The following is a 22,779-nucleotide window of genomic DNA, read 5'->3' on the forward strand; positions in this document are numbered from 1 at the left end:
GAGATATTAAACTTGGAAGCTGAGATTAGCATATAATAAGAGAGTATCTAATTCCATCTTTGTTCACAAAGTCATTCTTTTTCTAATTACATCTCCATCACAAAGTCATTCTTTTTTGAATGAATGATATATTTATATCCATCTCATAAGATCTTCAGTGTACAATAATATATAGTTTCATTTTTTCTAGGTTTCGGTACTCATGAGGGTCTATAGTAAAATATGAAGTCCCCATCTGGCCGCGTAAAAACTAGATAACAATTAGAGTGAGTGGTTGACATAACAAAAAAAATAATGATTGTAGCCGCGTAGAGATGAAAATAAATAAAACTAAATTAAGACAGTGAAGCAATAAATGTTTTATTGGGTGTCTTGAAGAGTAGTCTTCTTTAAATATTCCAAGCAAAGGACGAAAACAAAAAAAAAGATTCTATCATTATCAAGAAAAAAACATATTTTCTGAATTCGAAGAAGAAGAAAGGAGATGACTATGGGAAATTTCTTAAAGAGATTTGGAAGTGGAAAAAGCAAAAGCAGTCGGAGTATGAGTATAGGAACGGCGTCGTCTCAATCTAATGAACCATCACCGTCGGATGCTTCAAGTTCAATCTCCACTGCCGACGACAAGACCAACGCCGCCAAGAAGAAGTACGCTCTCATCCCTGATCGCTTCTCTTCCCTCGACCAGGTTCTTGTTTTTTTTTTTTTTTTTTTCCTTTTTCCTTTTTTTTCTCTTGTGTTGACTTGACTTTTGGTTCACAATGGTTTCTGCTCCTTTGATGTTCTTCAAAAAGACTAATACAAGAGGCGTATGATTTTTTATTTTTCTCTTTACTTTTCCATTTTTGCTGACATTGGGACATAAAATGATTTGGTACATTTTCTAGTACTTATGTAAAAAATGTCTTAAAAAAAAAAATTTAGTGAGGAGGACCGTTTGTTCTTGAGTGTTATAATTATGGAATGGTGTGGTGGGTTTAAAAGGTATCAAAAGCTCTAAGAGAAGCTGGTCTTGAATCATCCAATCTCATTCTGGGAGTTGATTTCACTAAGAGCAACGAGTGGACTGGTAAGTAGCTACAATAAATACAAAGTAATTTCATATATTTTTGATGGAAAAATGTAAAAGTGTGGTTATCGTGTTCTGTTTCAGGGAAAACTTCTTTTGATGGAAAGTGTCTGCACGCGCTCGGGGAAACACCAAATCCATACGAAAAGGCCACCTTTGTAATCGGCCAAACGTTGGCTCCTTTCGACGAAGACAATCTCATCCCTTGTTTCGGCTTTGGCGATTGTGAGTGTTTTTTGTTTGTTTTTCCCTTGAAAATATCCATCTTCGATCTCTGTTTCTGAAACTCTGTTTTCTTGCATTATCAAGCAACAACTCACGACGAGGAAGTGTTCGGTTTCCATAGCGACAATTCTCCATGTCATGGCTTCGAAGAAGTCTTAGCATGTTACAGGAGAATTGCACCCGTCTTGCGTCTTTCAGGTCTTTCTTTGAAAATCTAAAATATACCTTCCATAGCTTTTATTACCAAGTCACACAAGCTTCCGTGTTCAAAAGGGCCAACGTCGTATGGACCGCTCATTGATGCTGCCGTTGACATTGTGGAGAAGAACGGTGGACAGTTCCATGTTCTTGTGATCGTCGCGGATGGACAGGTAAATTAAAAAAGCTTTACAAAGAAAAAAGTAAGCGAAGTATGATACCAAAACTTAAAAGGCTACATTCTGAATGCTAAGGTAACGAGAGGTACCGATATGGCCGAGGGAGAACTCAGTCAACAAGAGAAAACAACCATCGACGCTATTGTAAATGCAAGGTAAAACAAATGCAGATTCAGTTTTATTCATTTTTCGCAACTATATTTTGTGGAATCTAAACAGGCCATTTTCGAACCTCCTTTTTTGATCTACAGCTCGTATGCTTTATCGATTGTTTTAGTCGGTGTTGGAGACGGACCATGGGAAGACATGAGGAAGTTCGATGATAAGATCCCTAAGCGTGAATTCGACAACTTTCAGGTACCTTCCCGGTTTTTGTGTTATTTTCCATCTATATGCTCTGCTTCGAGTATCTTCTTGATCTTTATCTTCTCTTCTCTATGCGTAGTTTGTGAATTTCACAGAGATCATGATGAGAAACTCACCAGAGTCTTCCAAAGAAACTGCCTTTGCTCTTGCTGCCCTTATGGAGATTCCCTTTCAGTATCAAGCAGCCATCGAACTCCGCTTACTCGGGTACTTCCATAAGTTTTCACTTATCAACATAAATATAACTTTTGTCTTATTGCTTTTTTTTGTTTGTCTAATTGCTTCTGCTGGTCCTGTCCAATTCTGCACCTGCCTATAAAGGAACCCGACGGGCACAGCTAAGACAGTAGTTCCGAGACCACCACCAATTCCGTACACGCCTCTAACTAATGCTGAACTACCATCAACTGCATCACCTGCATCACCTGAACAAACCCAGGTCTCATAAGTTGCATACTTTACTAATTTTCTGACTTGCCGAATCAACTTCAGTCTCACTCATATGGTATTCCGTTTAACAGAATTGCCCGATTTGTCTGACTAATCGAAAAGACGTGGCTTTCAGCTGCGGCCACATGGTTAGTTTCACCAAGGAATTTTAACTGTTTGCTTTAAGTTAACTCAAACCCATTCCCATCCATGAATAAACCAGTTTTTAACTTACCTTAGCAATTTCCTTATGCAGACTTGTGGAGATTGCGGATCCAAAATATCGAGTTGTCCCATCTGCCGAGTACGGATCACTAGCCGGCTACGGCTTTACACATGATTAATGCCCACAAACTGTCTTCCTGGGCACGGTGTTAGACGTGATAAACGCCGACAAGCTTTATTTATGCACATAAGAAACGGTTGCACATACTGTCCTTCCCCTTTGTAGAATCTACAGTTTGGTTTGCCAACTGTCTCTGACAATGTTCCACAATCAGCATGTACAATGCAATTTCGTATGTACTGTAAAACAATAACCTTACAAGTAAGAATGAAGAAGCAATGTACAAAATATGGGTTTTACACAGTTTTATTCATCATAGCAAAATGTTTTGTAGTAACTGAAGTGGCAGCAGTTGGCATAGCACAAAAGCTGTCTCGCTAGATGCTAGTTACAAAATAAAATAAAAAACATTACAGCCAGTAACAAACATGCCATCTTTGCATCAACGAACGAAAGATTCAAGTGAGGGTCATCCACTAACACAGACTCTTCAAAGAATTCATCCTTACTGAGCTTTGGTTGTCACCGTGTCATCTAGCTTTGGCATTGGTTGGATTCTTTGGTAAGGCTTCCTGGTAAGAGTCTCTCCCCTTAGAGCAGCCACGTATCTGTCGTTTGTATCCTGCTTCTGTTTCAACTCACCGAGATACTCAGCTAGCCTCTCTTGGTTTACTTTACCCATCATCTGCAGAAAAGTCTTGTTCATCAGCAGATGATAACACAAAAAAGATTGAAGCTTTACATAACACAAAAGCGGTTCATGTTTAACAATCAGCCTAAGGTTAACATACGACTAAACTTCAACTGAATCGACATTGTGAAGCAGAGCAAGAACAGAAAAACAGAACCTGCAAAAATGCCTAACTCATCAATCCACCACAACAACTCTAGGGACTCAATCCCATAGGAGCTTTGCAAAGTAGCAGATAACCATGGATTTAAGATTCTCACATAACATAAGCACGAGATTACAACAATCATCAAGATGTTCCACTCATCCTCCAAGAAAAGTTCCACACATCAAGGTAAGCTCTAGAGACTATGTATGAACAAATTGTAACCAATCAAGCTCAAGAATCTCTAGCCTTTCGATTAGCCTCAATAGAAGAAGACCAACTACATGTTTCTATCATCAAACACACCTATTTGAGATCCGATGATTAACGGATACATTTAACAGGTCAGGAATCGCATCAACGACCAACCAAAAATGGTTTAAAGAGAAGAGCAAAATCACAGGGAACAATCAGGAAAGATCTTCGGTAGAGAGATAGGAGAGATACATACGAGGGTGTCGGGGCGAGCGGATTTACGGAGGCGAGCTTCGAGCTCTGGGTTACTGGAATTGGTGACCTGCATAACACCATAGCCAATCACGCCGGGAATGACACCGCATAAAGTAGCGAACGTGAAGAAGAAGGATCTGGAATCTCTCGTCTTCATCACTAGCCATCTCCATGTGTTGCTCTTCTCATACATGAACGACATCTCTCTCCTTCTCTCCGAGTCACCGTTTTTTTTTCTCGCCGGGGGGTTTTCTAGGGTTCTAGATTTCGTGGTCTCAACACATTACAGGTAGACACTTTTGCGTATATGCAAAAAACCTCCCATATTTCTATATATTTATTTCTGGACCCCAAAATACTCTTACCTTTCGGATTTTACCCCTAATAGTTTTGATATTATATCTTAGCCCCTCTAGTTTCTTTAGTTAGGTCAGACGCACTCTAGATTAGTGTTTGTGTCAGAACAACCCTGTATTTTTGGTTTGCGAAAATATTAATTTCTGGATCGGAAAAAAGAAAAATATGTGATAATGTCCGAAAATATTAGTAACGAATTTCACTTACGCGAAATATCCAATAGTGTTATTTTACTACCATCTGTGATATGTTTGGAAAATATTATCATTTTATCACAGACAATAATATCATCTCATATTTACAAAATATGATAAAACAGAATAAAAATGCGGGAAAAGAAATAAAAGGAGAAAAAAGAATGTAAAATCTCTGTTGATTGACCGGATGATAACCAACCCATTGGTCAATTTATTCTTAATGGTAGTTCGTTGATTACAGTCAACTTTATCCGCTTTTCAAGAAGAAAAATAGAGGCATAGAGTAATTGAAGGATGGTCAAGTAATTGTAAACCCATATCAACTCCAACGAAATGTCAAGTAATTGGTTTTTTTTTTTCTAAATTATATATTCTTGATTTAGAACAGTTTCAGTTTTTTTTTCCCCAACAAACGTTTTTTTCTTTCTTTCTTAGTCTTCTTCTCATCATCACGTTTGAAGAATGCTCATGATCATCGAATCAAGAAGAAGAAGAAGATGGATCCAAAGTTATTGTTTTGCTTACCTCAAGGAGATGCATTGTTTAATCCCCTTAATACCTTGTTTATTCAAATGGCTTGCATTCTCGTCTTCTCACAGTTGTTCTATCTCCTTCTTAAACCCTGTGGCCAAGCTGGTCCTGTTGCCCAAATTCTCGTAAGAATATTTTATTTCGTGCGTTACAAGAAACACTCAATTTTTATGGCTGTGGAAAATTTCTAACAATTTTTTTTTTGTTTTTGTTTTTTAGGCTGGGATTGTGTTGAGTCCTGTTCTGCTCTCTAGAATACCCACAGTGAAGGAATTCTTCCTCCAAAAAAACGCAGCAGATTATTACTCTTTCTTCTCGTTCGCTTTGCGAACAGCTTTCATGTTCTTGATCGGTCTTGAAGTAGATCTACATTTCATGAAAAGAAATTTCAAGAAAGCAGCAGTGATAACCTGCAGCTCATTCTTGGCGTGCGGCCTCCTGAGTTTCGCTTTCTTATGGTTATTCATCCCTATGTTTGAGATCAAAGAAGATTACTTTACGCTTTTTTTGGTTCTTCTCATTTCCGTCTCTAACACGGCATCTCCTGTTGTATTCCGTTCAATCGCCGATTGGAAACTAAACACATCTGAGATCGGACGGCTAACAATCTCATGTGCGCTGTTCATCGAATTAACAGACGTCGTTCTCTACACTGTAATCATTGCGTTCATCTCTGGATCTATGATAGGTGATCTCGTCCTATTTGTTTTCGGGACCGGATTCCTAATCTTGCTCAACAGGTTCTTAGCTCCATGGCTTCCAAAGAGGAACCCTAAAGAGAAGTACCTCTCAAAGGCTGAAACTTTGGTTTTCTTCATCTTCCTTCTCATCATCGGTATAACCATCGAATCCTATGATGTCAATTCCTCCGTTTCGGTTTTCGCCATTGGCATAATGTTTCCGCGACAAGGAAAGACTCACAGAACGCTGATTCAACGGCTTAGTTACCCGATCCACGAGTTTGTTCTTCCGGTTTACTTTGGTTACATCGGCTTCAGATTCAGCATCATCGCGTTAACCACACGCTATTACATCGGTCTAGTTATTATAGTGATTGTAACCTTAGCTGGGAAATTTATTGGTGTAATAAGCGCTTGTATGTACCTCAAGATCCCCAAGAAACATTGGCTTTTCTTACCCGCCATTCTCTCTGTTAAAGGCCATGTGGGTCTTCTTCTTCTCGACTCTAACTATAAAGAAAAGGTACGTCTACATAATGTTTTAGGGTCTCATATATCGTTATTTGCTGACATTGTTTGTCTGAATCTACCTGTAGAAATGGTGGACCACAACAATCCATGATATGATGGTGGCTGCTTTGGTGATCACGACGCTAGTAAGCGGTGTTCTGGCGTCTTTCTTGCTTAAAGGAAGAGAGAAAGACTTTGCTTACGAGAAGACTTCGCTTGAATCTCACGACACCAACGAGGAATTACGTGTTTTATCCTGCGTATACGGAGCCCGTCAAGCTCGCGGTTCGATCTCTCTTGTCTCGGCCTTGAGCGGTTCTCGCGGAGCCTCGAAGCCGTTCTCGCCTCTGCTTATGCACCTTGTACCGCTTCCCAAGAAAAGAAAATCTGAACTGATGTATCATGAGCACGACGAAGATGGAGCCAATGCGAATGGAGATGACGAATTCGGGACCAACGATGGTTTGGAGATCAACGATTCGATTGATTCGTTTGCTAAAGACAGCAAAATCATGATCCAACAGGTGAAACTCGTGACGCAGATGCTTAACATGCACGCAGAGATCTGTAACGCAACAGAGGATCTTCGAGTTTCGATTGTATTTCTTCCGTTTCATAAACACCAGAGGATCGATGGGAAGACTACAAACGATGGGGAACTTTTCAGACAGATGAACCGGAATGTTCTAAGGCACGCTCCGTGCTCGATCGGTATTTTTGTGGACCGAAACATAACCGGATTTCAGCAGCCACACGGGTTTGATTCGGTACAACACGTTGCGGCATTGTTCTTTGGTGGTCCGGATGATCGCGAGGCTCTTGCTCTATGCAAATGGCTTTCGAACAACGCCCTAATTCATCTCACAGTTATACAGTTCGTGTCCGAGGATTCAAAGGCAGAGACTCCGGTTGGAAATGCGACAACACGAGATAATAACGAGGTTTTTTTGGATGTTATGGGAAGGGATGAAACTGAACAAGAAACAGATCGGAGCTTCTTAGAAGAATTCTACAACAGGTACCTTATTTATACATTGTTTTTGTCACTACTCTGTTTTGTGTGTACTCTGTTTCTGATAAAAGCTCTGTTTCCTGCCGCTACTCTGTTTCGTTGTCCATCAAAGAAACGACTTTTGATATTATTTTTTGACTGTAAAACAGATTTGTAACGACGGGAGAAGTGGGGTTCATAGAGAAGCGTGTGAGCAATGGACCGCATACGCTGACGATTCTAAGAGAAATCGGAGAGATGTATTCACTCTTTGTGGTCGGAAAGAGCAAAGGAGATTGTCCTATGACGGTGAGAATGAAAGATTGGGAAGAGTGTCCGGAGCTAGGAACTGTCGGTGATTTCTTGGCTTCATCTTTAGATGTAAATGCGTCTGTATTAGTAGTTCAAAGACAAAGATATTCACATGATAGCTTTTTAGATGATTAGCAAACGTTTCTTAGTTAATGGAGATTTTATTTTCAAAACCTAAACCAGAAACCGAAATAGTTCAGCTTATCAAGACTTTAAGACATGCCATTGTCGGTGAATGTCACATATGAATTACTCTGAAAAATCAACAGATGGCTTGATTAACCGGAGCTAAACAGTATACCGGAATTAAATGGTTCTGTTCAGTGACAATTTTTTTATGGAAATTGAGTAAAGGAACATATAGGTTTCTGAAACTCTGTTTTCAGCAACTATGGACTATGGTTACTCTTCAAGGCTTGGTCTCTCTGCTCTTGTGCTTCCATTGTATCACATAGAGTTGACCCTTTGGTCTCAGGAAGAAGCAAAACGAATAACCCTACACCTGACATCGTAAATCCAAAAACTGCAAAAGATAGTGACGGAAGATTTCTTCCAACCGAAGCAATGATAGGACAACAAGCTCCTCCAACCACAAGCGCTTGTCTAAGCATCGTTGTTGCGCTATTCCTCACGCATGTAGGGAATAGCTCAACCATATAAACCGCCATTAAATTGAATCCAATCCTAGCGCAAAAGAAAGAACCGAGTTCGAGAGCGAAAGCGATTTTTGTTCTCCCCAAAAGGCTCATAACGAAACAGAACACTCCTGATGCACCTCCAATTAAGCAATTTACAAGCACAGAGCTTCTCCTGCTAAACTTCTCTAGCAAGATCGGTGTAATAACAAACGTCGGTAACTCCACCATTGCGTTTAGGGCTTCGCTCAGATATATGTTCACTTTTATGTCTCTAACCGCTAATGGAACTCCATAGTACGACATTCCCAACCCAAACATTATGATCATAACAAGTACGATTCTTCGAAAAGCCCATTTCCTGATGAACAAGTCCTTGATAGAAGAGCTTGAAGTTTGTTCTAGTGTTTCTTTTGGAGGTAACCTAGAAAACGCGGTTTCCAAGTAACCTCTCTTAGCAGGTGAAATCTTTTTGAGCACTTCAATGGCTTCTTCATTCTTCCCTTCCAAATGGAGCCAGCGAGGCGACTCTAGGGCAAAGAGATAGATGAAAATACAGTGGATTCCTGCAGGAACGGATGTGCATAGATAGAGAACTTTCCATGAAGCGTGTCGGACAAGGTAAGCGATTCCAGACAGCGACATGAACCCTAACACAAACAGAGTAAACGGAATCATAGTAGCTCGCGGTCTCCATTTAGTGGAAACCCGCTCACTTATCAGAACTAACGCGTATGTACCAGTTTGGGAACGGGCGAATCCGATCACGAACTTTAAGAAAGAGTAGATCCATATGTTGGAGGATAAAGAAATCAAGATTCCAGTGAGTGACATTGCGAAAGTGGAGAAAAAAAGAAGTTGCTTCCGTCCCAAGGTACCATCTGGGATCATAGCCAAGAAGATTCCTCCAACTATAGAACCCACATAAAAAGTTGAACTAGGTAGACTTCTGAGAAAGGAGCTCGAGCACTCGAGATCGAACTCTGAAATGACGGATTTACCCTTGAAACCGTCGTCGTCCCATTCCCAAGCTGACCGGGGAATCTTACAGATATAGGTAGTTGCCGGATTGCAGATCGTGTGGTCGAGACAGTGCCACGTAGGATATGCATCTGTGAAGACGGTGATGAATATTTGCTGGGAATCGAAGGTTAAGGCGAGCCCTACAAGAACTATCTGTAAGAACTGCGAGAATCCGAAATCAGACAAGCTTTTTTCGAGGATCTTGTCGAAAGTCAGAGGCGACGGAGTGTCTTCATCTTCTTCAAGGTGTGTCAACAACAATGGTGCTGACGAATCCGCCATTGTTGCTTACTTCAATCGATCTTGTTGAGGTCGTGAGAATTATTACATCAAAAATTAAAACAATCAAACTAGTGGTGGTACTTGACACCTATATAATCTGAAAACCAACATCTCGCATTTAATGTGTGGTCAAGAAATCTGATCAGTGATTAAGATTTGTATTTTATTTTGTCTTTTCGAACAACTGTTTAAGATTTGTATCTTTGTGGCCCTTCACCCTTTAAGTATTAAATAGCCAATAATTGAAGCACTATATGAATAAAATACATATTTGCTGATGTAAGTACATGCGACTTACCAACCATGGACACTTCTGCTTATAAATTAATTGGGCCATTAAGTAAAGCCCAGTATCAAGTTAGCTCAGACTCAAATTGTAAAGCCCGGTTTGTTATACCTCGCACGTGTGTCCCACGTCGACAGGTACGTTGTGTTTCCACTTGTTGCAGAGCATGGGTGAGAGACATGACCACTTGCGTCTTAACATCTCGCCAAGATATTATGTGAATTATTATTTTTGAGTATACAAAGAGTAAGCAAGGTGACTATCAAATGGAATAGTGTTATTATAAGCTTGGCTTATAAGATTTATATATCTACATCTACCGCCACCATTCTCACTAGTGACTTGCCACCTTGTGTTGAATATGCATATATGTATTGTTATAATGAATATATACATATCGAATCATTGAAACAAAATAATATGCATATTCGAACACAGTGAATTCTGCTTATTATACATCTTTATATATATTAGGGTTACGTAGTTATTTTTTATATGTGTATAAATTTGTTAATCACTATATCAATCAATATTAACAAATAATATTATATAATTGTATGCATAAATTGATTATGAGATATAGGGAAATTTTGTGGTCAATATTTTGGTCTCTCACAGACGAATTGAACTATTGAAGAGTTCGAATCCCAAAGACATCCGGAGAATAAAAGGGAGATAAAGACTTAAAACAAAAGATAAAAACTGTATTTGATATAATCTTTTGTAATGGGGCCTTTATTAAAAGACACAACATCTTATTTGAGAAAAAGAAAACTACAACAGTATTAAAAATTCATTAATCGACAGTAATATCACTGGTTGTAGTGTCATTTTCCAAGAAAGATCATACCTAGAGATCGTAATTACAACTAAATTAAAACTGATTAGCATAGATATCCTCAAAAGACAAGACAAAGATCATATGGTAATCGAGTTAATATGATATTCAAATTTAAAGGACCAAAAAAGTGTGTGATCGAAGACTCAAAAGGAGAGCCCATAATGTACAAAAAGAAACTGCACGGATCGGATCTATTCACATGACTCGGATTTCATTCCATGTTATTAGCTAGTCGTTGTTCCACATTTCCTTTCCACGTATGACTATTGACTAATAATAAGATTCATTGTCTCTTCAAGATAGATAGACAACATTTTTGCCGAAAAAAGATAGATAGAAAAAGCATTTGTAACATAACTCTTCATTATTCATACGAAAAAATAAAACCATACTATAGTCTTTAGATTCACTAAACTACAGTCTACAGTTAACTGACAAAACGAAATCAGATAAAAAATTATTTTTTGTCACGTATACAACTGAATGGTGAATATATATATCTAAACAAACTTCTCATCACGCGGAATCGTAGAATAATTACACGGTCTATTAGATGTGTAGTAACATTTAGTAATAGATTCCATTAGTTAACTGAATTATTCAAGTAACCTTAAAATCCAAACTAAGTTTTGTTTATTGTCAATATTTAATTTGGACTAACTATAAGCTTCTTTCGATGAATTTAAAATTATAATGTTAAACTTCTGGGACCGCTATACTGATAAAATGTCCCTTTTGTCTCTCTCTACACACAAGTACATCTCTATATATACAAATATGCCAATAATCTCTTTCCATTACAAAACCACTCTATTTAGATATTCAAACAAAAAAAAAACCTCAGAAAAATCCCACTTATATCATCATCACTCTTTGATAACAATGAGCAACTCAAAATCATACTGGAGAAAGCAAAGATGGGGAACGCCGCCACAAGCCCTAACACCGTTAATGGAAGGACCAGATCCAGATATGCAAGACGAAAGAACCAAGAAGGAGAGCTCATGGGAAGCGATTAGAGAATGGTTCAAGGTTCATAAGGGCATATCTGGAAATATATCATCTCCGTCGGTTCAACCACTTTGCAACAGTTATGACGTCCCGGCCAAGGGACAAGACTTGAGGCTCTTGCTCGGGGTCTTGGGTTGTCCTCTTGCTCCAATATCCGTTCTCGTCTCCGACCTATTTCCTGATGATCCTCTTCTTGGTTCTTTCCAAATCAAGAATGTCCCATTTGTGAGTATTACTATTTAATCTATCTTTTGGTTTATATTTCTATTTATTTACAATGCACAACTTTTATTTGTGTTTCTTAATCTAATTAATATTTTCTTTAAATATATAACACATTCTAAAAAATAAGTATAATAGATCAAGTATAAATATATGATATCTATATATAGTTGAGTGGAAATCTTATACGGTCGGTTAATAATTTGAATTGGAGAAAAAGTCGTTTGAATAGATGTCTTTGAGATAAGATTGGTTGAAAAAATGTTCAAAGGTACAATCATGTTTTTTTGGGGCCAAAAAACATGTGAAATAACCATGTCAAACTCTTAAAACATCACGGTAACCAATATTATTTGTTCCCCATTTGATTATGCAAACTGCAAAGTACTTAGTATGATGTTAGGTATATATTTATTATTAAGATTGTTAATTAATTATGCATACAAATAAAATACAGGAGACGTCGACGGCGCATTATATAATACAACAATACTTAGCGGCGACGGGATGTTTAAAGAAAGCGAAGGCGGCCAAGAACATGTACGCGACGGGGATAATGAAAATGAGCTGCTGTGAGACGGAGATCGCCGCCGGAAAAAGCGTGAAGACACTAGGCGGCGGTGGAAACGGTCGGAGCGGAGATAGTGGTTGCTTTGTATTGTGGCAGATGCAGCCTGGAATGTGGTCTCTCGAGCTTGTACTCGGTGGTACTAAACTCATCTCCGGGTCAGACGGTAAAACCGTTTGGCGCCATACGCCATGGCTCGGCACTCACGCAGCTAAAGGCCCTCAACGTCCACTTCGACGCCTAATTCAGGTAATAATTTCATATGTTAAAATACCACAAAACCTAACTTTAGTTTTAGAAAATTAAACTATATATGATTTAGAAGCAAATAATTGCATAATGCTTGGCAAAAGGAGAAAGATGACGTAATGAGATTGTCCGAGAGATAAGGACGTGGAAGGAAAAAGAGTGGTCGCTGTCCAATAAGAAACCAAAGCTAATGAGAAAAAGAAATTTTAAAAAAATACTAACCTGACAAGTGATGGAGAAGCTGTCTCCTCTTTTTTCTTGCTTTCTCTTGAAACTTCAAAATCAAACCAAACCCCTCATTCCATTCACCCACCACTCTTGAGTCTTGACTCTCCCACCACCGCACGTGGTCTCTCCTTTCCTGTCACGTGACGTCATCTATTTCCTCACTTCCTGAGTCGTTAGATTTGGTTTCTTGTTCTTTAAGATTAATTTTCGTACTTACTATTTACGAAATATTTTTTGCTAATGGTTGAGTCTTACTTCCTTTTTTAGTAAGGTATGAGGTTTTTGTCCTAGATTATTATTGTTGGGCGTTATGTTCCTTTTTCTAATACTAGCTAGTATTAAGAAGATAGTGAAATAAATCGTCAGACTAAGAGCATTGTTAGGTAAACTGTGTACAATTATTTGTTTTTTTTAAAAAATATTCTAGTATAATACTAGTATGACATCGTATGTAATGAATATGCTTCATCATGAATACGATCTTACATTCAAAGTGGGGGGAAAACTTCTTGGGATTATCAAAGTTTGTCTTTCGCTTTTTCTTTTCTCTCTTTTAAATCTTTTGCTTTATTGTTCTTGTCGTTCAGACACCAACGAATATTTGCCGGACACATTTTTCTTGAATATATTTTAAATTAGTAGTAATATAAAATTATTGTGAATACTAATTAAACTGAGTTTTACTAATAAACACGTTTGTTTTTGTGATTGGGCTACAGGGCTTGGACCCAAAAACCACAGCAAGCCTATTCGCAAAGGCCCAATGCTTAGGTGAGCGAAGAATCGGCGATGATGACTGTTTCGTCCTAAAAGTTTCCGCGGATCGTGACTCGTTGATTGAACGGAACGACGCCGGAGCTCCGGCGGAAGTTATACGCCACGCACTGTACGGATACTTCTGCCAAAAAAGCGGTCTCTTGGTGTATTTAGAGGACTCGCATCTCACTAGGGTTATCACGATCTCGCCTGAAGACGAGGCGGTTTACTGGGAGACGACAATCGGAACAAGCATCGGGGATTACCGTGATGTCGACGGAGTAGCCATCGCACATTGCGGACGCGCCGTGGCGACGGTGTTCCGTTTCGGAGAGACGTCGTTGCAATATAGCAGAGCGAGGATGGAGGAGATTTGGAGGATAGACGACGTCGTTTTCGATGTGCCGGGTCTTTCGTTGGACTCCTTTATTCCTCCCGCCGATATTTTTGAAGATACTAATAATAATAATAATAATAATAATAATAATAATAATAATAATAATAATATTAACAGTAATGTTAATTCTCGATAATTATTATTTTGGACTTACTTAATATTGGTGGGTTAATTAGTTGGTGATGGTATATGTATGTACATGTTTTGTTTTATTTAAAAAAGAAATCTAAAAATCCATGTTTTTTTGTTGTAATTTGGGTTGGTAACTTGTAACTTTGTAATATAATGAGGAACTCTAATATTGGTTTAACAAAAATCCATGTGTTTCTGTGATCAAAAAAAGAAAAGATAATGACTTATATATACTACTGTGTGACCAGAAAAAAATGGACTTATATGTACTTCTTTCAAAAATATTATACCTTTTTTTGGTTGTTTTTTACATTTATAGAGAATTGTATTGATACTAAGGTGTATAATTACCGAATTGGGAAAATCAATCCATGTGATTTTATTTGTCTTTTTATGGCTGTTCAATCACACACTAATCTGACTAGGTCGACAGTCACCAAATCAACCATATTTACAAAAGAATGTAAAAAGAAAAAGAGGGATAATATGTAATTACTAATTTGGCTTAATCAACAATTTTTTTTTTTTTTTTTTTTTTGTTATTGAAAGTCTTCTCTTAGGATTCTGTGTGGGTGACATAATTCAGGCCCAAAAACATTTTGATATATCTAGCTGGGCCTGGTCCTGGTCAACCAAGGAATCAAAAATAGCAAAATAATATAGTAAATACAAATTTTGGTAAGAATTGTGTGAAAAAATTAATGCGAAAACATTTTAAAAATATATAGTGGAGAAAAAAAGGAAAAAACAATCTAAGATAGTAGCAAGAAAGGAAATAACAAGCCGTCAAAAAAAAAAGATGAAATAGCAAATTCTCTCAAATTGAAAATAGGAAATAGGAAAAGCTGAAATTTAATCTAAACCATTGAAATATCACATAAGATCAAATCACGACCGTCAATTTCTTCTAGAACCTTATCTATAAATACTGAACCCTACTCTTTCTTTATTGTCATCTAGCCACATCTTCTTCTCTTCTTTGTTGTTTTCCTCTGCTAACGCGATGGCTAGTGAAGTGATGATGATTCTTCGAAACGAACGCGCGCGTATTTGAGAGTTTCTGAAGCGATCATTGTTCCTACTTCTGGGTTCTCATTGGTAATTGATTTTTTTTTTTCTTTCTAGGGTTTGGTTTGGTTTCTAAAATTGCATCAATGTCTTCTTACCCTGGTGTTTGTTTTCTTACTAACACGTTTCTTCTGTCTTCTTCGCAGGTGTTATTGGAAGCGTATTATGACCTAATTATCGCTTTCGACTATGAAATCTCAACTTCTAGGGTTTGATTTCTAAAATTGGTTTTTGTCTTCTCGTCATATTGATCTGAACTTAGTATTCGCTTCTGACAATTTTTACTTTAGTATTCATGTTATTCAATTTGTCGTTTGTTTTTGTTCTAGATTGGTGGAGGATACTATCTATGAACGATCGGTGATTGAAGAGATCTATCGGTTGATTGATCGACCACTCGGTGATTGTTTCCATGGATTGTTGTTATTTCTCTCTGTTACGTCTCTACTCGTTTTCCCTCTAACTTTGTTTTTTTTTTTTAGATTTTTGTGGAGGAGGATGCTTTCATAATCGCTCGGTGATGGTTTCGATGGATCGTTTTGTCTTCTCTGGGATACATATCTGCTGGTAGTCTTCTTCCTCTTCATACGTTTCTGATATTTGTTTTATTCCCTAAGTAAGTTTCTTCGTCTCGCAGGTTCGTGGAGTGTAGAAGCTACTGAGAAATTCCAAAGGGAGTCTGGACCAACCAAACGTATCCTTTTTATGATCTCTGTTTTGTTTGTGGATTTGGTGTGTTTGTATCCCTCCTAAATTTGTTGCAACCTGTTTGATTTAATATCTCGGTGAATAATTTCGTTTATCAGCTTGAGGAAGACGACGAAGTAATGGTAATTTAGATTCTTATGAGCCCTTTCTTGTGTTCCTTCATCTACATTGATGATGGGTTTTTGGAAAAACTGATGCAATATTTTTTGTATTGACAGGATTAGATATCTTGATTGGAGCCACAATCGGTTTTGTTGCATGAGGCTCATGGATTGTCAAATTTTCTCAAGACTACCTGAGAAAGGTATCGGTGGACATGATGACGACTAGCTTAAAGCGCAACACCATTTATGGTTCAAACACGAAAGGGAAAGGTCTCTGCTATGAAGATGCAGATTTGTTATATGTTCTTTGTTGCTTAGGTTTTCCTTGCTCAGTTTCTGATAAGGCGTATTGTTTTTCCCTTTGTTTTTCATTACAGAGATTTCTTTGGGATGCTTGCCATGATCTCACTTTGGTCATTTTGATGGTTGCTGCAGTAGCGTCTTTATCACTTGGGATAAAATACAGAGGTATGTAATTAATTAGAATCTGGCTCTTTCTACTTCCACAAGTGTAATGTCAACTGCAATTTAACCTTTGTCTTGCATAATATTTGCCTATTTGGAAACAAAATATCCACAGGGTATCAAAGAAGGATGGTATGATGAAGGGAGCATTGCATTTGCAGTGATTCTTGTCACAGGTAATTTTAACTTGTTTCACTTTATATGTGAAATTTGATAATTTCTCTTGGTTTTGTAATGTTGTTCTGATGCTTTCTTCTCCTCTGCAGCTCTCAGTGACTACAAACAGCCTCTCCAGCCTCATAACCTGAATGATGAATAGAGAAATATACATCTGGAGGTATAGATTTGCACCAATGTAAGTTTTTTCTCCCTCATTATTCTTTTTCTTGTTCCCTCCTTTGTCACACACATGAAACCTGTGATGATTGCTACACAGGTGACAAGAGGTGGAAGACGAGTGAAAATCTCAATCTATGACATTGTGGTGGGTTATGTCACACCTCTCGACATTGGCAATCAGGTGGGTGATCTATTCTCTCCTTTTCATTATGTTTTTGTCCATATATAATATCATGTGTCTAATCGAAATTAATATTTATCTCTAGGTTCCTGCGGATGGAGTGCTAATATTTGCATACTGGAGAGAGCAAAATGGTTTGTTTTCTTGTTTCCTATCATAGTGAAATTGTTGACTTTCTCGACTTTGGTATAACTCCCCTAACAGTCAACTTCCCTTTTCTTGCTAGGTTAACAAAGACTCTAACAAGGACCCTTTCCTAATGACTGGCTGTAAAGTGGCAGCTTGAAATGGTGTTATGCTGGTATGATTCCTCACTATTTTTTTCCTTGTTCCATAGTAGACCTTATATCTCAGGAGATAGCTATTATATGTATGCTCTTTTCTTATTGCAAGGCTACTGGTGTTGGAGTCAACAATGAATGGGGATTGCTGATGGCCTGAATTTCTGAAGACAATGGTGAAGAAACTCCCTTGCAGGTTAAATTTTTAGAACATTGCTAATACAATCTTTTAATTTTTAAAATTAAGCTAATCTTTGACTTGCTTGAACCAGGTGCGCTTAATTGGGGTAGCTGTTATATGTATGCTCTTTTCTTATGTGGATCGATCCTTTGAGCACTCAGTGATGGCTTTGATGGATTGTTGTGTTCTCTCTGTTCTGTCTCTACGCTGCTTCTTCTTCCTCTAATTTTTGTTTTCTTACTTACGATTCTTCTGTGTTCTTCCTCTGGTTTTTGTTTTCTACTTACGTTTCTTCTTCCGTCTTGCAGATGTTTTGGAAGCGAATCATTATCAGATCATATCTTTCGATCCTGCAATTTCACCTTCTTCTAGGGTTTGATTTCTATATCGAATTATTGATCCGAACTTCTTATTCGCTTCTGATTTTTCACTTTTCTATTCATGTTAATCCAGATTGTGGAGGATAATACTATTGATCGATTTGTGATTGAGGAGGAGGGAACTAAGATCTTTCGGTGATGGTTTGATTGATTCTTGTCATTCCTTTCCTCTGTTGGATTTTTTTTTATTGGTCTTTCTAACCAGCGATATCTTCTCTCTCTTTGATGCAGGTTTTCTTTCTTTTTTCTCTCAGGTTGGTGAGAACCCAACAACGTCTGGCTGAGGAGATTTTGGAATTACTCCTGAACAGCTTGTCATATTGTTGTCATAGGATCACAATATGGAGGGGGTAAGTTGCAGTCATGAGGCGTGCTTATTATGTATGTCTGGTTATTCTTTATCTCTTGTCCCTAGCTAACTTTGGTATGCGTGTTTTTGTTGTTGCATCAGCCTCAAGGATTGTCATATTTTCTCAGGACTACCAGAGAAAGGCATCAGTGGAGATAATGATGATGATTTGCTAAAGCGCAAGACCATATATGGTTTCTGGTATGAAGATTTGTTATTTATTCTGTGTTGCTTAGGTTTTCCCTGCTCACTTTCTCATATGGTGTGTTGGTTTTGTTTTTCATCACAGATGTTCCTTTCGGATTCTTGCCATGATTTCACTTTGATGGTTGCTTTCGGAATCAGGTGGGAGATCTATCCTCTCCTTTTCATTTTGATTTTGTCCATATATACTACCATGTGTCTAATCGAGATTAATATTTATCGTTAGGTTCCTGCGGATGGAGTGCTAATACTTGGGAGGATGACTGGAGAGAACAAAATCGTGTGTGTTTCTTGTTTCCTATCATAGTGAAAATGTTGACTTTCTCGTTCCGCTTTGGTATAACACCCCTAACAGTCGATTTCCCTTTTCTTGCTAGGTTAACAAAGAAGACCCTTGGCAGATGGAAATGGTGTTATGCTGGTAGGATTTCTCACTATTTTTTTCCTTGTTCCATAGTAGAACTGATATCTCAGGAGATAGCTGTTATATGTATGTTCTTTTCTTATTGCAAGGTTACTGATGTTGGAGACTTGGAGTCAATGAATGGGGATTGCCAATAGCCTGAATTTCTGAAGACAGTGGTGAAGAAACTCCCTTGCAGGTTAAATTTTTAGAACATTGCTAATACAATCTTTTACAATTTTAAAAATTAAACTAATCTTTGACTTGCTTGAACCAGGTGCGCTTAATTGGGGTAGCTACCTTTATTGGTTCCATTGACTTGGCATTCGCTGCTACTGTGCTAGTGATTCTTCTGACTCGGTATGGATCTTTACTGGTTATTATTTTGGAACTCAGCCATATCTTCATCAATTCGTGAGAACAATCCTACCTGACATGATGCAAAAATCTCTGTACGTTGTCCGTTTTGTTTCAGATATTTCACCGGTCACACTAAGATGTAGGTGGATGTCGTCAATTTGTTAAAGGAAAGACAAAAACTGGTCATGTAGTTGATGATGTGATCAAAGTTGTTACCGTAGCGGTATGTGCCCTAATTAAACATCTTAGTCTGATACGGAGCTGGCAGTAAAAATCTTTACTTTTCTAAAAATACTAATACTTGGCTATTGCTGCAGCCTGCAGATTACAATTGTCGTAGTGGCAGTTCCTGAGGGTCTTCCATTGGCTGTTACTCTAACGTATGTGTTTCCTATCTTGGCTATACCCGACCCTTTCACTACTTTCGTGTGGTATTTTCATATTGAAAAGTTTACTTCTCTTTGCTGATAATATTTTATTTTTCTTCTATTTTGTTTTGTTTCAGCCTTGCCTATTCAGTGAGGAAAGTGATGGCAGATAAGGCTTTGGTATGATTGTTTTACAATCTCTCTCAGTCTTTCTTCTTTTATGGGAGGGATCAATATTTGATTCGTTTATCCTTTCTACTATATAGCATGACAAAAAGTTGATGTGCAGGTGCGGAGGCTATCTACTTGTGAGACAATGGGTTCTGCCACCACTATTTGCAGCGATAAAACTGGAAGACTAACGTTAAATCAGGTGTGTTTTGTGTTTACAAATCTGGGCTCGCTCCATGTTTAGAGTAAGACTCAAGTGAACAATTTCACCACTTGATATTACTAAACGTTACTTATTTTATTTTAAAGATGACAGTAGTTGATGATATGAACACTGTGGTGATGAATTTTCTTGTGACTGAAGGATATGTAGAGTTGCTGAGAAATTCCAAAGGGAGTCTGCTAAGTCTGAGCTCCCCTGATGCACAAGGTGGTTTATTCAGGTTTGCGTTCCTCTTTCTCTTTTGTATATAATCGAAACTTATCTCTCTCTCTCTCTATCTCTGTTTGATGCAGATCGTTGTCGAGTCGAGGCACTGGGACTGCTCTGTTGACTTATCTTCTCGTTTATCATCATCTGTTTAGGCAGGTTTCTTCTGATATCTCGTTTTACATCTTATTCTTCTTCTTTTTTTCCCTAATGATTTTCTGAGATTTGCTATTGTTGGTGACGAATGATTTGATCTCCTGTGTCTTATTGTGTTTTCCAGATTCTCTTGCTTTTGTTGGTATACTTTCGATATGTTTGTTCGTAACATAACTCTGCTTTGTTTTTGTCTTTATCTCTGTTGGTGTTATCTTTCATGCTACATCAATTTTTAGTGTCTGTCTCTGATCCTACTCTCACATGCTTGTTACGGTGGTTTAATGTGAAGTGCTACCTTTCTTTATAGGTCTATATTGAGGAGGCTAGTTCTATTCTGTCTCGGTTTATATTGAAAGATGTCTTTGATCTCGTGGTTTCCTGTTACCCCCTTTGTTTTATGTTTAGGGTTTTTAATTTCCATATTAGATGTTTTTGTTTTCTAATTTTTTGAGAAATTTCGATTTAGATTGTAGAGGTTCAAGGCATTTTGGGAGGGAAGGATCGCTTGTGTGTTTCTGGTTACTTCGCATCTATACATTCTTTTATTTGATATACTGACTATTTGTTGGTGAGGTATGATTGTTCCGCTGTGTCTGTGTTTCCCAGATTTTCTTCACCAATTACTTGACTATCAGTTCTTGTTTCTCTTCTGTGTACACATGAAAAAGATAATAAATTTCTCCTAAACAGGTTTGTTCTTATGCTGTCCTTTTATGTAGTATTTGTATTGAACTTTGAAAATGTCTTGTCCTTTTGCCTAGTATTTGTTCTTATGTCTTGGCTTCCTGAATTTTGAACTGGGCCATCGGGGAGTTTTCAACATGATTTGGCTTGTTATTAGATGTCTCAGGTAATGTTGTTAATCTTCCTAGTGATGTTGGCATTTCTGTGAAGTTCTCCCCTTCTAGGTATGGTGAGGATATAGAGGAGGCTAGTTCTATTTTGATTTATTTTTTGCGAAGGATGGCTTTTAATCTACAGTCTTCTTTGTAACCTCCTTGGTGGTTTCTTCCCTTGTCCTTGGAGATTTGATTAGTTTTTCTCCCCCTTCTCTTTTTGATTTTCTGATTTTATGATCTGCATTTTTTATAGGGTTTAGTGGCTTATCACTTCTGCTTCGCATGGTGTTTTCTCTTTCTATATGAATTCATATTTTTGGATGATGAAATTAGAGGTTTTGTTTCGACCTGTTTGCTTAGGTTTCCATGTATTTGTGCATCGGGAGTTTTGTGTCTACAACTTGGAGCCTCCATCATTGGTTGATTCAGGTTTCGTGAGCTACTTTTTTCCTGTGGTTTGATTCTTGGGTATCTATGCCGTGTGGTTGTTACACCTCTTTCTATTTTGTGATTTACTTCTGATTGTTATAGTTTATTGGGTATCCAAGAGGCTTGAGTTGCTCACTGGTTGCCTCAAGGACTGTATCATTTGGTATACGTTTCCTTTTTGTTATTATTTCTGTTATGTATGTTTTATTGTGTTTTTCATCAATCACTTTACTCCAATCCTTGCAGTCTACTCGTAGTCAGATGAGAGACGATCATAAATTCCTTTTAAATGGGTTTGTAAGTATTGTTTTGTTCTTTTCATGATGGTTATGTCTACCAAAATAGTTTCCGTATTGAACATCTTCAAGTCTTTTAGGACTGTTCAAGTCTGAGCTACTCTTATGCAGAAAGCTGCTTGGATCTTCTGCAATCTGTTGATTCACCTTTCTGGATTTTGAAGTGTGTTCCGCTTATTGAGATCTTCTACTAAGTCTTTATCATAGATATTTCAGGTTACTACTTGGTCTCTTATCTGTTTATCCATTTTGGTGTGCTACATCGATTCCTAGTTTTTTTTGTTTAATCCTAATTGCATATGCTTGTGATTGTAGATTCTCTTTATATGAATTACTTCCCTTGAATATAGGTATGTTAGTATGGGCGCAAAGGAGGAATTCTCCATTTATATAGATTCATGTTGTGTTTTTTGTCTTTTTTTTGTTTTCGTTATGTGATCTGTTTTCCTTCTCCTTATCTGTTTATGCCTTTCTGATTTCGTAGTCTGCATATGTTCTATGGTTAATGCATATGAAGTCAGTATTTTGCATAGGAGTTTGGATGTTACAAAGTGGAGGTTCTGATTCGTTCTGATTCGTCCTGCTCTAATAGAGGACAGATGTGTTGATGAAAAAAGATGGCAACGAAAGTCTACAAGGCAAGAACCAATTCTAGATAGCAAAGACATTAATTACTTACCTCATTAACATCTGGAATCCGCAAAGTAAACACAAAATGACTTGTAGATGATTTCTCATTCTTTTGATTCCTTCCTACTGAACCTGCAAAAAGAGAATTCACCCAATGATTGGTAAATCGACAGAGACTAATTTATTTCTTA

At 37.7% G+C, this 22,779-nt stretch overlaps 5 protein-coding genes and 1 long non-coding RNA gene across 55 annotated transcripts; 4 read left to right on the top strand and 2 right to left on the bottom strand.

Annotated features, from left to right (window-relative positions):
- Window positions 1-84: 84 nt before the first annotated feature.
- Window positions 85-3,040, top strand: LOC104714229 (E3 ubiquitin-protein ligase RGLG4). Its single transcript, XM_010431519.2, has 11 exons — window positions 85-688; window positions 985-1,069; window positions 1,154-1,294; window positions 1,379-1,492; window positions 1,568-1,665; window positions 1,747-1,826; window positions 1,923-2,028; window positions 2,117-2,244; window positions 2,359-2,476; window positions 2,559-2,615; window positions 2,723-3,040. The coding sequence occupies exons 1-11, from the start codon at window positions 485-487 to the stop codon at window positions 2,804-2,806; spliced, it is 1,215 nt and encodes a 404-aa protein (XP_010429821.1). The 5' UTR covers window positions 85-484; the 3' UTR covers window positions 2,807-3,040.
- Window positions 3,015-4,608, bottom strand: LOC104714228 (uncharacterized). Its single transcript, XM_010431518.3, has 2 exons — window positions 4,040-4,608; window positions 3,015-3,437 (listed from the first exon to the last, which is right to left on the bottom strand). The coding sequence occupies exons 1-2, from the start codon at window positions 4,238-4,240 to the stop codon at window positions 3,258-3,260; spliced, it is 381 nt and encodes a 126-aa protein (XP_010429820.1). The 5' UTR covers window positions 4,241-4,608; the 3' UTR covers window positions 3,015-3,257.
- Window positions 4,609-4,877: 269 nt separating this feature from the next.
- On the top strand, window positions 4,878-9,617 carry LOC104715983 (cation/H(+) antiporter 2-like). Its single transcript, XM_019230115.2, has 5 exons — window positions 4,878-4,932; window positions 5,028-5,248; window positions 5,343-6,326; window positions 6,400-7,331; window positions 7,475-9,617. Exons 1-5 carry the CDS (start codon window positions 4,926-4,928, stop codon window positions 7,749-7,751), a joined length of 2,421 nt encoding a protein of 806 aa, XP_019085660.2. The 5' UTR covers window positions 4,878-4,925; the 3' UTR covers window positions 7,752-9,617.
- LOC104714230 (organic cation/carnitine transporter 5) lies at window positions 7,842-9,556 on the bottom strand. The gene has a single exon (XM_010431520.3). The coding sequence runs from the start codon at window positions 9,554-9,556 to the stop codon at window positions 8,006-8,008; it is 1,551 nt and encodes a 516-aa protein (XP_010429822.2). The 3' UTR covers window positions 7,842-8,005.
- Window positions 9,618-11,442: 1,825 nt separating the features above from the next.
- On the top strand, window positions 11,443-14,430 carry LOC147939330 (uncharacterized). The gene is made up of 3 exons (XM_087464180.1): window positions 11,443-11,919; window positions 12,374-12,733; window positions 13,681-14,430. Exons 1-3 carry the CDS (start codon window positions 11,461-11,463, stop codon window positions 14,248-14,250), a joined length of 1,389 nt encoding a protein of 462 aa, XP_087320306.1. The 5' UTR covers window positions 11,443-11,460; the 3' UTR covers window positions 14,251-14,430.
- A 764-nt stretch (window positions 14,431-15,194) lies between these two features.
- On the top strand, window positions 15,195-22,779 carry LOC104714233 (uncharacterized). 50 transcript variants are annotated; one of them, XR_015566406.1, is made up of 38 exons: window positions 15,195-15,344; window positions 15,461-15,523; window positions 15,644-15,714; window positions 15,797-15,881; window positions 15,952-16,008; window positions 16,121-16,144; window positions 16,241-16,396; window positions 16,504-16,594; window positions 16,707-16,767; window positions 16,858-16,946; window positions 17,028-17,111; window positions 17,197-17,245; window positions 17,338-17,412; window positions 17,505-17,588; window positions 17,665-17,766; window positions 17,882-17,946; window positions 18,027-18,088; window positions 18,185-18,303; window positions 18,405-18,503; window positions 18,592-18,647; window positions 18,733-18,788; window positions 18,884-18,927; window positions 19,020-19,108; window positions 19,187-19,269; window positions 19,385-19,492; window positions 19,587-19,649; window positions 19,775-19,817; window positions 19,927-20,010; window positions 20,173-20,238; window positions 20,325-20,393; window positions 20,861-20,901; window positions 21,001-21,084; window positions 21,594-21,662; window positions 21,765-21,825; window positions 21,909-21,959; window positions 22,070-22,174; window positions 22,274-22,308; window positions 22,443-22,779. It is a non-coding gene; the product is annotated as an uncharacterized LOC104714233 (long non-coding RNA). The 50 variants fall into 50 exon arrangements; XR_015566415.1 differs by lacking the exon at window positions 22,274-22,308 and having other exon boundaries at window positions 20,173-20,251; window positions 20,861-20,967; window positions 21,063-21,084; XR_015566402.1 differs by lacking the exon at window positions 22,274-22,308 and having other exon boundaries at window positions 20,861-20,967; window positions 21,063-21,084.

The sequence above is a fragment of the Camelina sativa genome, chromosome 9, assembly GCF_030686135.1.
Source record: "Camelina sativa cultivar CO46 ecotype springtype chromosome 9, ASM3068613v1".
In the NCBI taxonomy this organism is placed as follows: Eukaryota; Viridiplantae; Streptophyta; class Magnoliopsida; order Brassicales; family Brassicaceae; genus Camelina; species Camelina sativa.

Excerpts from the sequence above, each read along its gene's own strand:
- LOC104714229 (XM_010431519.2), top strand. The coding sequence starts at position 485 with ATGACTATGGGAAATTTCTTAAAGAGATTTGGAAGTGGAAAAAGCAAA. Across the intron at positions 1,666-1,746 it reads TGATCGTCGCGGATGGACAG|GTAACGAGAGGTACCGATAT; the intron begins GTAAATTAAAAA and ends CTGAATGCTAAG. Across the intron at positions 1,827-1,922 it reads GACGCTATTGTAAATGCAAG|CTCGTATGCTTTATCGATTG; the intron begins GTAAAACAAATG and ends TTTGATCTACAG.
- LOC104714228 (XM_010431518.3), bottom strand. The coding sequence starts at position 4,240 with ATGTCGTTCATGTATGAGAAGAGCAACACATGGAGATGGCTAGTGATG. Across the intron at positions 3,438-4,039 it reads CCGCTCGCCCCGACACCCTC|ATGATGGGTAAAGTAAACCA; the intron begins GTATGTATCTCT and ends ACTTTTCTGCAG.
- LOC104715983 (XM_019230115.2), top strand. Across the intron at positions 5,249-5,342 it reads GTCCTGTTGCCCAAATTCTC|GCTGGGATTGTGTTGAGTCC; the intron begins GTAAGAATATTT and ends TTTGTTTTTTAG. Across the intron at positions 7,332-7,474 it reads TTAGAAGAATTCTACAACAG|ATTTGTAACGACGGGAGAAG; the intron begins GTACCTTATTTA and ends ACTGTAAAACAG.
- LOC104714230 (XM_010431520.3), bottom strand. The coding sequence starts at position 9,556 with ATGGCGGATTCGTCAGCACCATTGTTGTTGACACACCTTGAAGAAGAT.
- LOC147939330 (XM_087464180.1), top strand. The coding sequence starts at position 11,461 with ATGCCAATAATCTCTTTCCATTACAAAACCACTCTATTTAGATATTCA. Across the intron at positions 11,920-12,373 it reads AAATCAAGAATGTCCCATTT|GAGACGTCGACGGCGCATTA; the intron begins GTGAGTATTACT and ends AATAAAATACAG. Across the intron at positions 12,734-13,680 it reads CACTTCGACGCCTAATTCAG|GGCTTGGACCCAAAAACCAC; the intron begins GTAATAATTTCA and ends ATTGGGCTACAG.